Source organism: Dermacentor andersoni, chromosome 1, assembly GCF_023375885.2.
Source record: "Dermacentor andersoni chromosome 1, qqDerAnde1_hic_scaffold, whole genome shotgun sequence".
NCBI classification, from domain to species: domain Eukaryota; kingdom Metazoa; phylum Arthropoda; class Arachnida; order Ixodida; family Ixodidae; genus Dermacentor; species Dermacentor andersoni.
In genome coordinates, this window is record NC_092814.1 from 72,551,382 (window position 1) to 72,564,206 (window position 12,825).

The following is a 12,825-nucleotide window of genomic DNA, read 5'->3' on the forward strand; positions in this document are numbered from 1 at the left end:
AAGCTAGCACAACGTAGAAGTAATTGGAGAATCATGTGGCCTAAAAGAGGAGTGGGCCAAGTTCGGAGAAAAGCACACTTGGGGCATATAGGACAAGCCGCAGAGGCGCGAACCCTGTCGACCTGCCTTTTTCTATAGCCCAGCTTTTTTTTTTTGTGCTGTTCTTAAGAGCGGAATTAACAAAACGCCCTATCGTCACCTTGCTGGCTTTAGGAGCACCTATAGTCGTGAAAAAATTTATTGGCTGTTCACGTATCCCCGATCTCATTTTTTTTATTCCCCTCGCTTATATAGTATACGCATTTTTATGTTGCGCCACGAACGTGATCCCCGTGCGAAGATTCTTGTTTTTCACTGAGCGCTCGACTTTCAAACGCCACGTAGAAAAAAAGAAAAGAAAACGTGCTCTTCCATTTCTTTTTCTTCCACCTCCTCCTCCTCCTTCCACCTCGTCCTCCTCCCGGCGTGTTTCGACAACATTTCATTCTCCTCGCCAGTATAACCTGCGCTCTCTGCACTTTTTGCATCTCTCTTGGCGCCGCCCTTCTCCTTCGGAGGCCCTCCGGGAACCCAGCGAGTTCCGTGCCGCAGATTGCGTTTGGTTGGCTGCTTATTTGGCGCCGCCGCTAGTACCGCGCGATATCGGCCGACAGCCAAGCAAACACAAGCTCCGCCAGCTGAGAAACCACCGCCCGATCCGTGGCGTCGCTCCCGGCGGGGCCGCGGCTTCACTGTGGTTAGCCGCGCGCGCCTCACGCCGCAGTCGGGTGACGTGCGCGCTCCGGCCGAAAAGATAAATGCGGCGCTATTTGAGGCAGTTTCGCGCTTCGCATCCGCGTTTTCTCCGCCGCTGCTCACGCATGTCCGCCGCGATGAGAATCGTCCCTCTTTGCCGATATTTTCCCCGCTACCCTGGTTCTTGCTCTTCTGTTTTCTTTACTTTCTTTTCGGTCCTGATGCCAGGGTGCCTCCTGTGATCGCCAGCTTCTCTCCCTCTCTTCTCTCTTTTTATTCGCCCTGCGGTCGTTTCTCCTACGCCACACACCTATAGCAACGCCACCGCTGATATCCTTTGCCAAACTTCCGAAGCATTACTACCACTAGCCTTTTTCTTCCCCCCACCCCACCCCCTTCACGCTCCTTTTCACCCGATAATGCCGGTGACGGTATGCGAATAGAGAAAACGTGCGGGTAGCGAGGAGAATGAAGTCCAATTACTCGCACTTGGATGAGCGCCGAATTCACATAACTTGTTCTCTTTGAGTTGTGCCACGACCCCCATTTGGGTCCCTTTTGAAAGAGAAAGTGCATCGATTTCCTAACCCGGGTTGTGCGCACACGTGCAGCATCCCCACAGGCGTCGCCAGCAACGTTTCCTTGGCATAGCATCAAGAATACGCCTGTTAGTGGAAGAAGTTGTACTGCAAGACCCATCGCATTATAACTTGTTCCGGATTCAGGCACATCATATTTACTTGCATTATATTCGGGTACTAAACAAAGCCTTTAGGGTTTGAAGTGTTCTTTGGAAACATGCGACCAAAAACAAATCTTATTATCGTATTATAACACGCATGATATATACTGTGGCTTAGACCACGAGTGATTAACTATAACAGAATACATTTAAGGAGACAAAAGGTGCCCAATGGCTTCCCTAATTTGTGCATTGTCGTCGCCGCTGGGCTGACGCCTTCCTCAGTCAGTCAGTTAGCTTGTTGCCCCATGGCAATATTTTTACAGCGAAGCTGTACGTGGCTAGGATTTCGGGATTTCTTCGTGGCGCAACGTCGACAGAAAACTATCATCATCCATGGCTCATACCCCCATATGCAATGGCTCATACCCCCGTAAGGCAGAGGCTACAGATAGAGAGATAACTTAAGTGAAAGAAGGCAGAGAGGTCGGCCTGAGCTAAGGTGCTCTAGCCTGCTACTCAGAGGCTACAAGCACTCAACAAAGTGAAGCGAACGGTGCATGCATTCTGTGGAATCACGCATGCAACATACAGAACAAGGTACATTTCAATGAAGAACAAGCTCGAAACAAGCATCTCATCCACATAACTGATGATAAGGCGCTCCTGCGCATGCATGCAGTGCAAAGCACGTAGCGCTTCCCGCATACGATTACCGGTTAGGATTACTGCTACGCAAGCTGGCAGCGGCGACGGCAGTTTGACGGTATCATACGAAGCAGGGAGCGACGTAACTACACTTTCGTACGTAGAAGAAGAACCCGCCTGGCAGCTGATTTGTTTTGTGACAGTGCTATAGGGGGAGGCCACGTATAGTGAGGACTCCTGTGGAGCAGCGTGCATACGAGGCGCGGCGAATTTTTCTTCTTTCTGGTCCACTCTTCGTAGGTGCACGAAGTAGCGCTGCAGGCCGAGTCGCAGGCCGTCGGAATGTTCTAGGCTAATAATTAGGCAAAGTGCATGTGAATGTCGCCACCTGAATAATTTCCACCTACGTCGCAATGGGTACTCGTTCTAGCCGTCGTTTACAGCTTCGCTGTCCAACCACCTTCACAGCGTGGATTGGAGACCATTTTTGTAACTTTGCGGCCCAGGAATTGCCCGTCGTGTTATACTGGCCTCAATATCATATGCGAGAATTTACTGTATTCTATTCTCGAAAGAAAGAATAAAACAGTTCAATACCTTTCTTTAATCAAGCCACGTAAGCGTAACGGCTAGCACGTTTCAGGAGAACTTCCATTTGGACAGTGCCATATTAGCATGCCTGCACTACGCTTCCCGCTCACGTGACAACAAGCATACCCACCCGAATCTCTCGCGCCAATCGCTGAACGGGAAGAAAAAAAAAAGTATGTTGTGAGGCGCAGGACCGACCGACAGTGCTTGAATGAATCGTTGGTAAGCGTTTCGCACACCGTGCGGCGTGACACCACTTTTGGCGGCTGCATGCTGACGCGTGTCTTTTTCTCCTTTCCGCAGAGGCGGCGCAGCCGGCGCAAGAGCCTGTGCGAGTTCCGCGAGATCATGCGGGACAACTACTCCACCTTCCAGTCGGTGTACAACGACAACTGGTACATCGGCTTCAACAGCACGGGCAAGCCGATGCGGGGCCGCAAGGTGCGCCCGCGCAGGTGGTTCCCGTTCATGTTCCTCAAGCGCCGATGCAAGGACGGCCCGCTGTCGCCTTTCGACAAGGTGCCGCAGGACGAGTGGCTCAAGTTGCTCAACGAGACGAGAACCGACAAGAGCTGACGCCGGCAGGCCGCGCCACGGTTTCCCTTCTGGTCCACGCCGCTCTCTCCGGCCTGAACTCGGACAAACCATCATCGACCTGTATATACGCATCCCTCCTTCAGTGTCCAACGATCCTTTCGTGCTGAGTCCGACTCTCTTTTTTTTTTTTGCTAGCATTTTTTTCTTTTTATTATTATTATTAATATTATTATTATTATTACGGCGCTGATGAATTAAGCGCGCGCTGTGTCCGCTGCGTGCCGTGCAACGCAGCTGCACGAATCCCGTGGATGTCACTCGCCTCTGAGCGAGCGGCTCTCCGCTCTCCCTCGGCCTAGTTGATGTGGCCCACCACGTTGTTACAAGTAGGAACGTTGTGCGCAAACGAGGAACGAGTGGCATCGTCTTCTCATGTCCCGATCAACTCCCGTGTTGTGTGCGTGCTCGCACGACGAGGTTTGCGCCGGGCCCCCTCTGAGCGATTTCAGACGAGAGCGATTTCACTCTCGCGCTCGTCGTCCCAGTCACGCCTGCGCATACCCGAGCTGCGCGCATACTAATGCTGCGTATGGCGGGAAAGTGAACTTCCACCAGGTGCTGCGGTCGCTACGGCGCTGACACTTCGCATGTCGCTTCCTCACCAAAGAGAGCGAACATGTCGCAGCACTTGCGTAGAGCCCGTTCTCTATACTGTATACGGCGAATACGGAGCGAAGAAATGAAAGCAAAAAAAAAATTTCGCCCGAGGCTCGCGAGTTCCAGGGACGGCCAAACAACTTCGTGCGAGCGAAAGCCCCCCCCTCGCTATTTAGTGCAAGGTATACGCGTACTCTTCTTTTATTTATAATTTTAGTGAAGGGTGTTCTGCACAAAGAAAGAGAATGGCACCTTTTTGGCGTGTCCTATTCTGTGGTGTTGAAGTTGTCGCTACACACGGCACCAATCATACGTTGTCAAGAGCACAATTTCGATGCACACATGTCTCCTCTCGGCCTTTGTCGGCTCGTCACGAGCCTCTTGTTTCGCTCTCGTGGGGTTCACATTTTGTCGTGCGTGAACGATTTAGGTCCGCGCTTGGAACGAGAGTCGTTCTACGATTTCCAGAATTGGCCACTGAGTAACAATTAGTGCACTGGACGACTGTGATTGGGACATGCAAACTCGCAATGTTTTCGAGCGAGGTGTGCGTGCACGTAGTTATACATAAGGACGTCTATCGCCTGGCCCATCGGTAGGTTTCTCGCTTCCTTGTTTCGCCTTCGTTGGGGCCTTAGTTCTGCTTGGTGCAGCTCACGACCAAATTTTTGTTCCACATTTTTTTTTTTTCCGCAACGGGTTTTCCAGGGTTGCCGCGTGCGCGCTGGTGTCAATCATTCCCTTCACCTCAGGTGCTTTTCAGAATACTAATGAATTGTATATATGTACACATACGCAGTATTTATTTCGAGTACATTGTAAAAAGAAAATGTATGTGAAGGAAGAGACATACTGCCGCAGCAGTTTGCTGGCTTTTCTTTAGGTTGTCGTTGTTGTGTTTGACCACGTTGCATTTTTTTTTCTCTCTTATTAGCGTTGTTGTTTCATTGTATGCCGCTCTTTATTTCTTCGCATTCTTGAACATTTTCTTTTAATCAAATCAAAGCCATATGTGAACATTTTTGTGGCCATACGCGTCTCTGACATTCTTTTGCCATTCCTATATACGTAACCAAACTCGAGTTTGGTTCATTCATACGAAGATTGTGTTAGACTTGTTCTTATTGATGTTGCTCTAATCACTGTAGCAAAATTCATCTTCAGACTTTGTTGCTTGCTATGAATAACATTTTTTACACTACACATCACATTTCGTATCCGAGTTTGTTTCAACAGTGCACGCAACCAACGGAAGGAAAAAAATATGTAGAACAAGCGGACAATGCTTCTACCATTGAATAATTAATCGTTATTTTACTTGTTTACGAAAAAAAAACGTTGTTCTGCATTTAATATGCAGCTTTTAATTGGCTTTGTATTAAGCTTTTTGTATTCAGTACGACAACTGCGGCTCGTTCATTGCTTTTCTTTTGCGCTCCGAGCTCAATTCTGTCAATTTTTTTTTTTTTGTTTTACCGTTTCGCTCTGGCTTGCTGCCTCCGATTTTAGCTCGAACGCCATCGTCACTTCTTGTCATTACTCATCGTCTTCTCTCCTCCGTGGGTTTCTCGCAGACGGGGCGTCAATAATAACGCGGATCGTCGCTGCTGCATTGAAACATGCTCTTTAAAACGCCGCACTTCGCGGTATCACAGGATCGCCAACACAACGCATCGCTTGCAGCTTTCCATACGAGGAGCCGGCCTTGCAGTTGCAAGCGCGGCACTGTGTGTACTCAACGTATCAAAGTGCCATCATGTCACTGTACGCCATCCACTTCAACCGCATCGCGCTCATAACTCTCTGAGCTGGGCTCGTTACTGTAAGAACTGCCGGGCACCTCCTGTTCGTCCCTTACGCGGGTCCAAACGCAAAAGGAACACATTTTTCTCGTCGTCTTTCTTGGGCGCTAGAAAGTTATGATGGCGGCTATTCATTTGATCGCCGCAGAATTTTGTCCAGATGGTTTCAATTTATACACACAGAATGCTCTTGCGCCGGTAGCTTGCTTATACTGACGGAGCCAGTGCATATGCTCGTAAATTTGCTGCCGACCTTTTCTTTTTCTTTCTTTCTTTACAACCGTTTTCTTGATTATGCTTTGCTATGCACTTCTTTTTTCAACTGCATTTTAAGGTAAGGCCTCTTAGATAACGGCAAGCCTCCTCGCTCTGACAGTGACGTCAACTGGGATGGCCCCGTCGCTCCCATTGACGACCTCTGTTTCATATAGTCTGCGTAGCCTATCGAAATGTATGGGCTGTCGGCCCAACCACGTGACGTCACGGCTCAAAGTGCGTATGCCTTCTGCTATTCAAGATGTGCTGCCCTCCAGACCATCCCAAGCTGTGATGAGCAAAGCAAGCACCGCACCTGCGCCGTCTAACCAGAGCAGGATTCGTAAAAACTGAAAGCCCAGATCGCAGTTTTCTACTCGCCCGTACGTGCACCGTTTGCTGCGGGACTTAATTACCCGTGATGCGCGAAATATATTTTTTTTCCCCTCTGAACATATCATCTACTGTTGACACGTCGCTACCCGAAAACGTGTTCGCGCAAAACATCAGATGACGGTAAATCAACGCCATCGTCAAGCTTCCACAGCTGGGAGGAACCCCCCCCCCACCTCCCCAAACAAATATACAACCGCCGTTGCACTTGTCTGTGCCATCCACATTCCAACACGCCCCTGACTGCTTTCGTGAAAGCGCCATCGCACATTAATTACTTTTACTGTGTCAGTGCGCCTCTTTAAACTGCGGCCGATGATGAACACGTCGACGCTGTGCTGGTCTCTTATCTAGCCGTGCCACACGTGTCCCGTTTCACAGCTGCCGTGTTCCCACTAGTTCCGCTGTACACCGCCGATCCGCATATGCCTACCGTGTCGTTCCACTATCTTCGCGCAGCATCGGTGGTGGTGGTAACAGCTTTATTGAGATTCTGCTCGGTTATCTGGCATGCCCGAGTCCTAGGATGGCCCCTCACGAGGAGCGACCCTTTCGGCCCAGGCAACGAGGGCTTTTTGTACATTTTCATCCGGCGTTCTGAGCAGCTCCTCCCACGTCTGTTGTGAGGGAGCTGGCAGGAGCGACCTGGGAGGGGGTAAGCCCTCGCACCCCCAAAGAATGTGATTTTGGGTAGCCAATGTTCGGGAGGTGTGCCCCTCAGACTCGGATCCCATGGATGAGGCACCGACGACATACCACGAGATAACAAACTACTACAAGCAAAAAAAGGCGAATCTACCCGCCTCCAAACGCAAGCCTCACGCGAGCGCAAGCCTCAATCCGGCGTCGAATCCAAACTAAGTCGTTCCCCAGCCCACATTGGCTGGCCATAATTACCAACGGGCAATTGAACCCAATATGTCAAAACTGCACAAATCAAACATTGGCAGCATCGGAGCTTTAAGTCTTTCATCGGTAACTACCTTAAGGCCGAAGCAAATTCGCTCTCCACCTTTATGGTTGCTTGCAGCCTTGTTTGTCGAAAGTATTTTGAAAGCTAAACGTTACACAGGTGGGCGCCGCGTGGAGCTTTCACCCGCTACCCGAGAGGCGCTGCGCACGGACTCTATTTGCCTATTTTGTTATCCTGTGGACGCCCGAGTGTTAAAAAAACGTATATACTTTTAAGTACGTGTAGGGATACTGCACTGGTTCGTGATATCGCCATTCCACAGTCATTAATCATTTCAGGAAGCTGCCTAAATTACGACTTCGCGCGCGTGTAATGTCTGCTGGTGAGCGTTGCCTTCGTAAGCTCCGACGTGACCGCCTAGCACAGTGCTCTTCACCGGGAGCCAGACATGACTTCGTGTATTGGACGCGTACCTTCCTTCTTTTTTTTTTTCCTCTTGCCTCTTTCTCCCTGATATGTTAATGTGCGCCGTTCTCCTTATTATCAAACAAGCCAAGCGATTTACTTACATGTCCAGGGTCTAAAATTGCTTCGCGCACTTGAGTTATCCGACACTGCTCGATTTATTTGTATCTTCTCTTCCTCGCAATTTTAGTGCTGCGTCGGTTCCCTTCATTCGCGAAAGGACCTCGACTCCACGTTGACGTCAACTTAATAAATCTTTTTTTTTTTTTTTTTAAAGAATAAAGTAAATATGAACAACGGCCTCGAGGAGCAGTATAGCACTTGTTTCCTTTTCTTTCCTTTCTTTTTTTCACTAACTCTCGCTCCTCTCGCTATTAGCTCCTTCGAGCGCATTAGGTCGGCGCGACTCGGCAGCCGGCAGTCTGCGGTTTATTTAAGCAGACTTCTCGAGTTTGCCGTATCGGGCGCTTCACGTGAATCTAAAAAAAAAGAAAACGAAATGAATGCGGTCGTTATTTAAAAGCTTGTAGTTTTCAATTCTGGTTTTACTTGCGCAGTTTCCTCGTTATTCTTTTTTTTTTCTTCTTTCGAAGGGGGGGGGGGGGATGGGGGGTTTAATTTAGGCGCATAACCTTCTGGGGCAGTGCAAACTTCAACTTCTTCGCTGTTTGGATGCAGAATTTAACTCTCCCTAAAGTTTTTTATCTTTCGAAACATATAACGCTTGTTTCGTAGTTCTTCCTCTCTCTCTCTCTCTCTTCTTTTTTTCGTATTTCATTTTGAGCTGTCAGTGGAAATAGTAGACAGACTGCACAGCTGTAGAACAGAAAGTAGATTAAGGATTTGTTTTTGTTTTTTTGTTCTTCTTTCTTTCTTTTTTTTTTTTACGAAGCTTGGCCATTTTGTTGGCGCCTTGTCCCTTCATGTAACCCTCCTTTAGAGTATTAGGAAACACATGGGCGCGACTGAATAACTGCTCTTTTATTTTTTATTTTATTTTTTTTTATGTCGCCGTGCCCTATATTAACTACCCCCAATGGCTGTCGCCTGTACTCTTGGAATAAAGCCATTATGACGTTAAGACATTATCGCTCACATCTGTCATTTTCGCTAGCTGGTTACACCTGGGTGCACGAATACATTCGAGAAACAGCGTGATGAAGCGCCTTTCGAGCTCTGGACGCCTTAAATGTTTTTTAACCTTTCTCTCGTGTTCAACGGCTTTGTCATAATATAAGCGTCGGGGTGAATAGTGGAATCCGTGCTCTGTTATACGCTTCATGAATTTCGAGTGCCCAACAAATTTCGCACTGCCCGTAAACTTCACCCCAGCGTTGGCATCATTTCAAATCGATTATGGCGCGCATGCACTTCGGCTCTTGCAGGTTGCTCCGGAGCGTTCCACCTGTGCCCACCGTCTTTCTTTCCCGTTCTCTTTCTCAGTTTCTTTCACGGGCTCAAATAAGGAAGTACCGCATTGGTTGGAAGTTCGGCATCCACCGCTACATCCGTCAGTTCACTGCCATATTTCCGCGGCACACGGCTGCGTGCGCTGCAACGCCGGCGACGAATGGTGGTTGTGCGGCTCCGGATGTGGTAGTAGCACGTAGAAACAGTCGCGATCTGTAGCAGACAGGGGGCATGGGTGCTGCAGCCGCAAGCGCTCACGAGTCTGGGTGTATAAAACGCGCTGACCGAAGCGAAACGGAGATGTCAGTGGAAACACAGTCACTGCTCTTTCCAACACATCGTTGTTTGGATCCGCGGAAGCTGCCATTTCGAAAACGATCGAGCCATTGATACGGTTTGTTTACCCTCCACCCCTGCTACGCCCATAAGCGCTGAGTGAAGTCGTCTGTACGACCATGTTCCTGATTGCGTAACACCGTGTTGTGCCGCTCTACTAGTTAGAAAGCTTCCCTATTAACAACCACCGATGACGGCACCCCCGAGTGCCCTCCATTTGAATCGTGTGCGTGGAGAGCGCAGAACCCGCATCATTTCGTGTGCGTGATCAATATCTTAGGCGGAACGCATCATGCCGCGCCTCCGAACCCGCCTCGTGTGTGCGCGAGCAGTAGAAGCTTCTATGGTCACGAAGGATAATTGATTACATCCGCGGCGTCGAACACGCAAGGCGGCCGTAAATATAAAGAGGGAAAGAAAACCTGATTGAAAGAAAGCTGACGTGCTTGCACGTATGACTGGGTGTGTTTTTAACTGGAAAGCTACTATACCCTGTCTTTTCCTTTCTTCTTTTTTACCTGCAATGTTTCGCTTCCCACCGAAAGTGAACAAATGGCAACCGATTCTTACTTTCCCGAACCTTTTAACTCAGGTTCACCTGAAGTGGCATTTTTACCAAAAGGACGAGTGTACGCGCTTATGTGGCCATTCATACCTCTAGACCAGTGAAGTGTGCTTTTGAAGTTGTCTGTTGAACTGTATGAGTGGCAGCACTATCGTAGATGAACAAAAAAATCATATAGCGCTGCGGTTTGCCAATGCCGAGCGCGGAGGTATTTTGTGTTCCACCTTGTATGAAGTTCCTATGTTGAAAACGTGCCATATAAGAGAGATATGTCTGTGGCAGATGAGTCTCAATGTAAGACTGCATATTAATGTATGTGCTGTTGTATGTCTGAATGTGTTCGGAAATAAATCTGTGCATCTGCCCACACTGTCTCATCTCACTTGTGTGTTCGTATAACTCAAAGGGCTCGCCCCATCGGGCTGATCGGGCCCGTCACCCCGTTCTCAAGACCGCGTATTCGAAGCTTCGATATACGAGACGCCTAAAAATTATTGGCCGCAACTAAATTGCCCCTGTAAATTGAGATGCCATCATCATCATCAGCAGCAGCAGCCTATTTTTATGTCCACTGCATAACGGAGGCCTCTCCCTGCGATCTCCAATAACCCCCGTCTTGCGTTAGCTGATTTCAACTTGCGCATGGAAATTTCCTAATTTCATCACCCCACCTAGTTTTCTGCCGTCCTGGACTGTGCTTTCGTTCCTTTGGCACCCATTCGTTAGCTCTAATGGTCCACCGGTTATCTACACTACGCGTTGCATGGCCTGCTCAGCTCAATTTTTTTCTCTTAAATGTCAACTAGAATATCGGCTATCTCCGTTTGCTCTCTGATCCACACCGCTCTCTTCGTGTCTGTTAACATTACACCTAACATTTTTCGTTCCATCGCTCTTTGCGCGGTCCTTAACTTTTCTCGAGCTTCTTTGTTAACCTCCAAATTTCTGCTCCATATCTTAGCAATGATTGTGCACTTTTCTTTTCCACGACAGGGGTAAGCTCCCAGTCAGGATTTGGCAATGCCTGCCGTATGCACTCCAACCCAACACTGTTGTGCCGCATCAGAACCCATACCCCGGCTTGCTTATTCAAGACTGGACGATGCGCTACCCCATTCTGTGCGTTCTGTGGCGATATCGGTGACATCGAACATTTCATTTGGCTATGCCGGCAGTTCGACACAGAAAAAAAAGCGATAGTTGACAGCCTGTTGAAAGAATGGTCTTTCGCACAGGACCTTTGAAGACGTCGTTTTTCTTGGAGGGCCCGCGGCAATCGGAAAGAGAGTACAACGACTTCTGATTGCCTTCATGTGACACACGGGGCTCTTCGACACCTGGTCACACACATAGTGACACTCATAGGAGTCTCAGGCGGAACAATTGCCAGCTATGTATGCCAAGCTAACCCCGCCTGCTGCAACGCCACCACCACCACCTCCACCACCATCAAACTCATTTTTATTCGTTTGTAAACTTCCCTCTCATGATCAGGGTCCCCAATGAGTTAATAACCTAGATAAACGTACTCCTGTACATATTCTAGAGGCTTAGTGGCGATCCTGAATTCTTGTTCTCTTGCCAGGCTATTGAATATTACCTTCCGCATATTAATCTTCAACCTGACTCTTACACTTTCTCAGTTAAATTCCTCAATCATTTGTCCCCAGTGTTGCTGAACAGGACAATGTCATGATCAGCAAACCGAAGGTTGCTGAGATTTTCGCCGTAGATCCTCGCTCTTAAGCCTTCCTCGTTTAATAGCGTGAATACTTCTAAGCATGCAGTGAATGGCATTACAGAGATTGCTTTTGGGAACTTAAGCTCACTCCTGCTAGCCTCCCAACACACTCTTCTGGGGAGATTGTGTCTTCTCGCATGACCCCTTCCTTGACAAGTAACTTTCTACTTTCCTTGTGGAGAACCAAGGTAGCTGTGGAATCTTTGTAGATATTTTCCAGGAGAACCAAGGTAGCTGTGGAATCTTTGTAGATATTTCCCAAGATGTTCACGCATGTCTTCTGTAATCCTTGATTACGCAATGCCTCTATGACGGCTCGTATCTCTATTGAATCAAATTCGGCATATATATGTGTGCAGTCATGATATGTCCGGTGCAGTAATAGGAGCGTCGGTTGCTTATAGCCGGCGATGGATGATTGGCCTTCTTTGTAATTCCTGGAATAGTGAAATTCACTTGACGCTCTCGCAGGCACCACAGGGGAGATGAAGGCTTGGACACCGGTGTATAAGAGGACGGTATGCACTCTTGATGAGCGCTAATCACTCTTGAAAAGATCGCTTGAGGTCTCTCGACTGATAGGGGGGCTAAGTGATGCTCGGGGAACTTTGACAGATGGCGAATGTGCGCTCTGAGAGATTCGACAGCTACATGTCTGGATCATATGGTCTCTCGCGATGGCAATTGTTGCTGCTGCTGAGGTGCACCGAGGCAGCCCTAAACACTTGAGTAGGGCTTGACCTTGTATGCTCTCTAAAGCGCGAATGTTCGCCTTGCATGTATTTGACAAAACTGGTAGACTATAACATAGGAGTCCGAGAAACATTACCCTATACAGCCGCAACATAGAATGGACTGGTGTACCCCAGTTTTTCCGCGCAGAAAAATTTGAGGACCTGAGCAATGGCAACTAACTTCTTCAGATAGACGCAGTGAGGGTAGCACGAGAGGCTGCGGTCAATGATGACACCCAGAAAGTGGCGCGTCTTAACATAGGACACAGCATGACCATTAATTGAAACGGGATACAATGACATTTGTTTACGCGTAAAGCCAACCAATGCACACTTTTCGGTAGACACACTGAGGCCTTGT

The 12,825-nt window shown here is 48.5% G+C and overlaps 1 protein-coding gene across 2 annotated transcripts in view; it reads left to right on the forward strand.

Moving 5' to 3' along the window:
* LOC126544996 (fibroblast growth factor 17-like) overlaps nt 1-10,358 on the forward strand; it is a 103,309-nt gene extending 92,951 nt beyond the window's left edge. For both annotated transcript variants that reach the window (XM_055061609.2, XM_055061608.2), the window contains one exon: nt 2,960-10,358. In XM_055061609.2, coding sequence (XP_054917584.1) covers nt 2,960-3,232 — 273 coding nt within the window. In that variant the 3' untranslated portion in view covers nt 3,233-10,358. The remainder of the gene's footprint in view (nt 1-2,959) is intronic.
* The last annotated feature ends 2,467 nt before the right edge of the window (nt 10,359-12,825 follow it).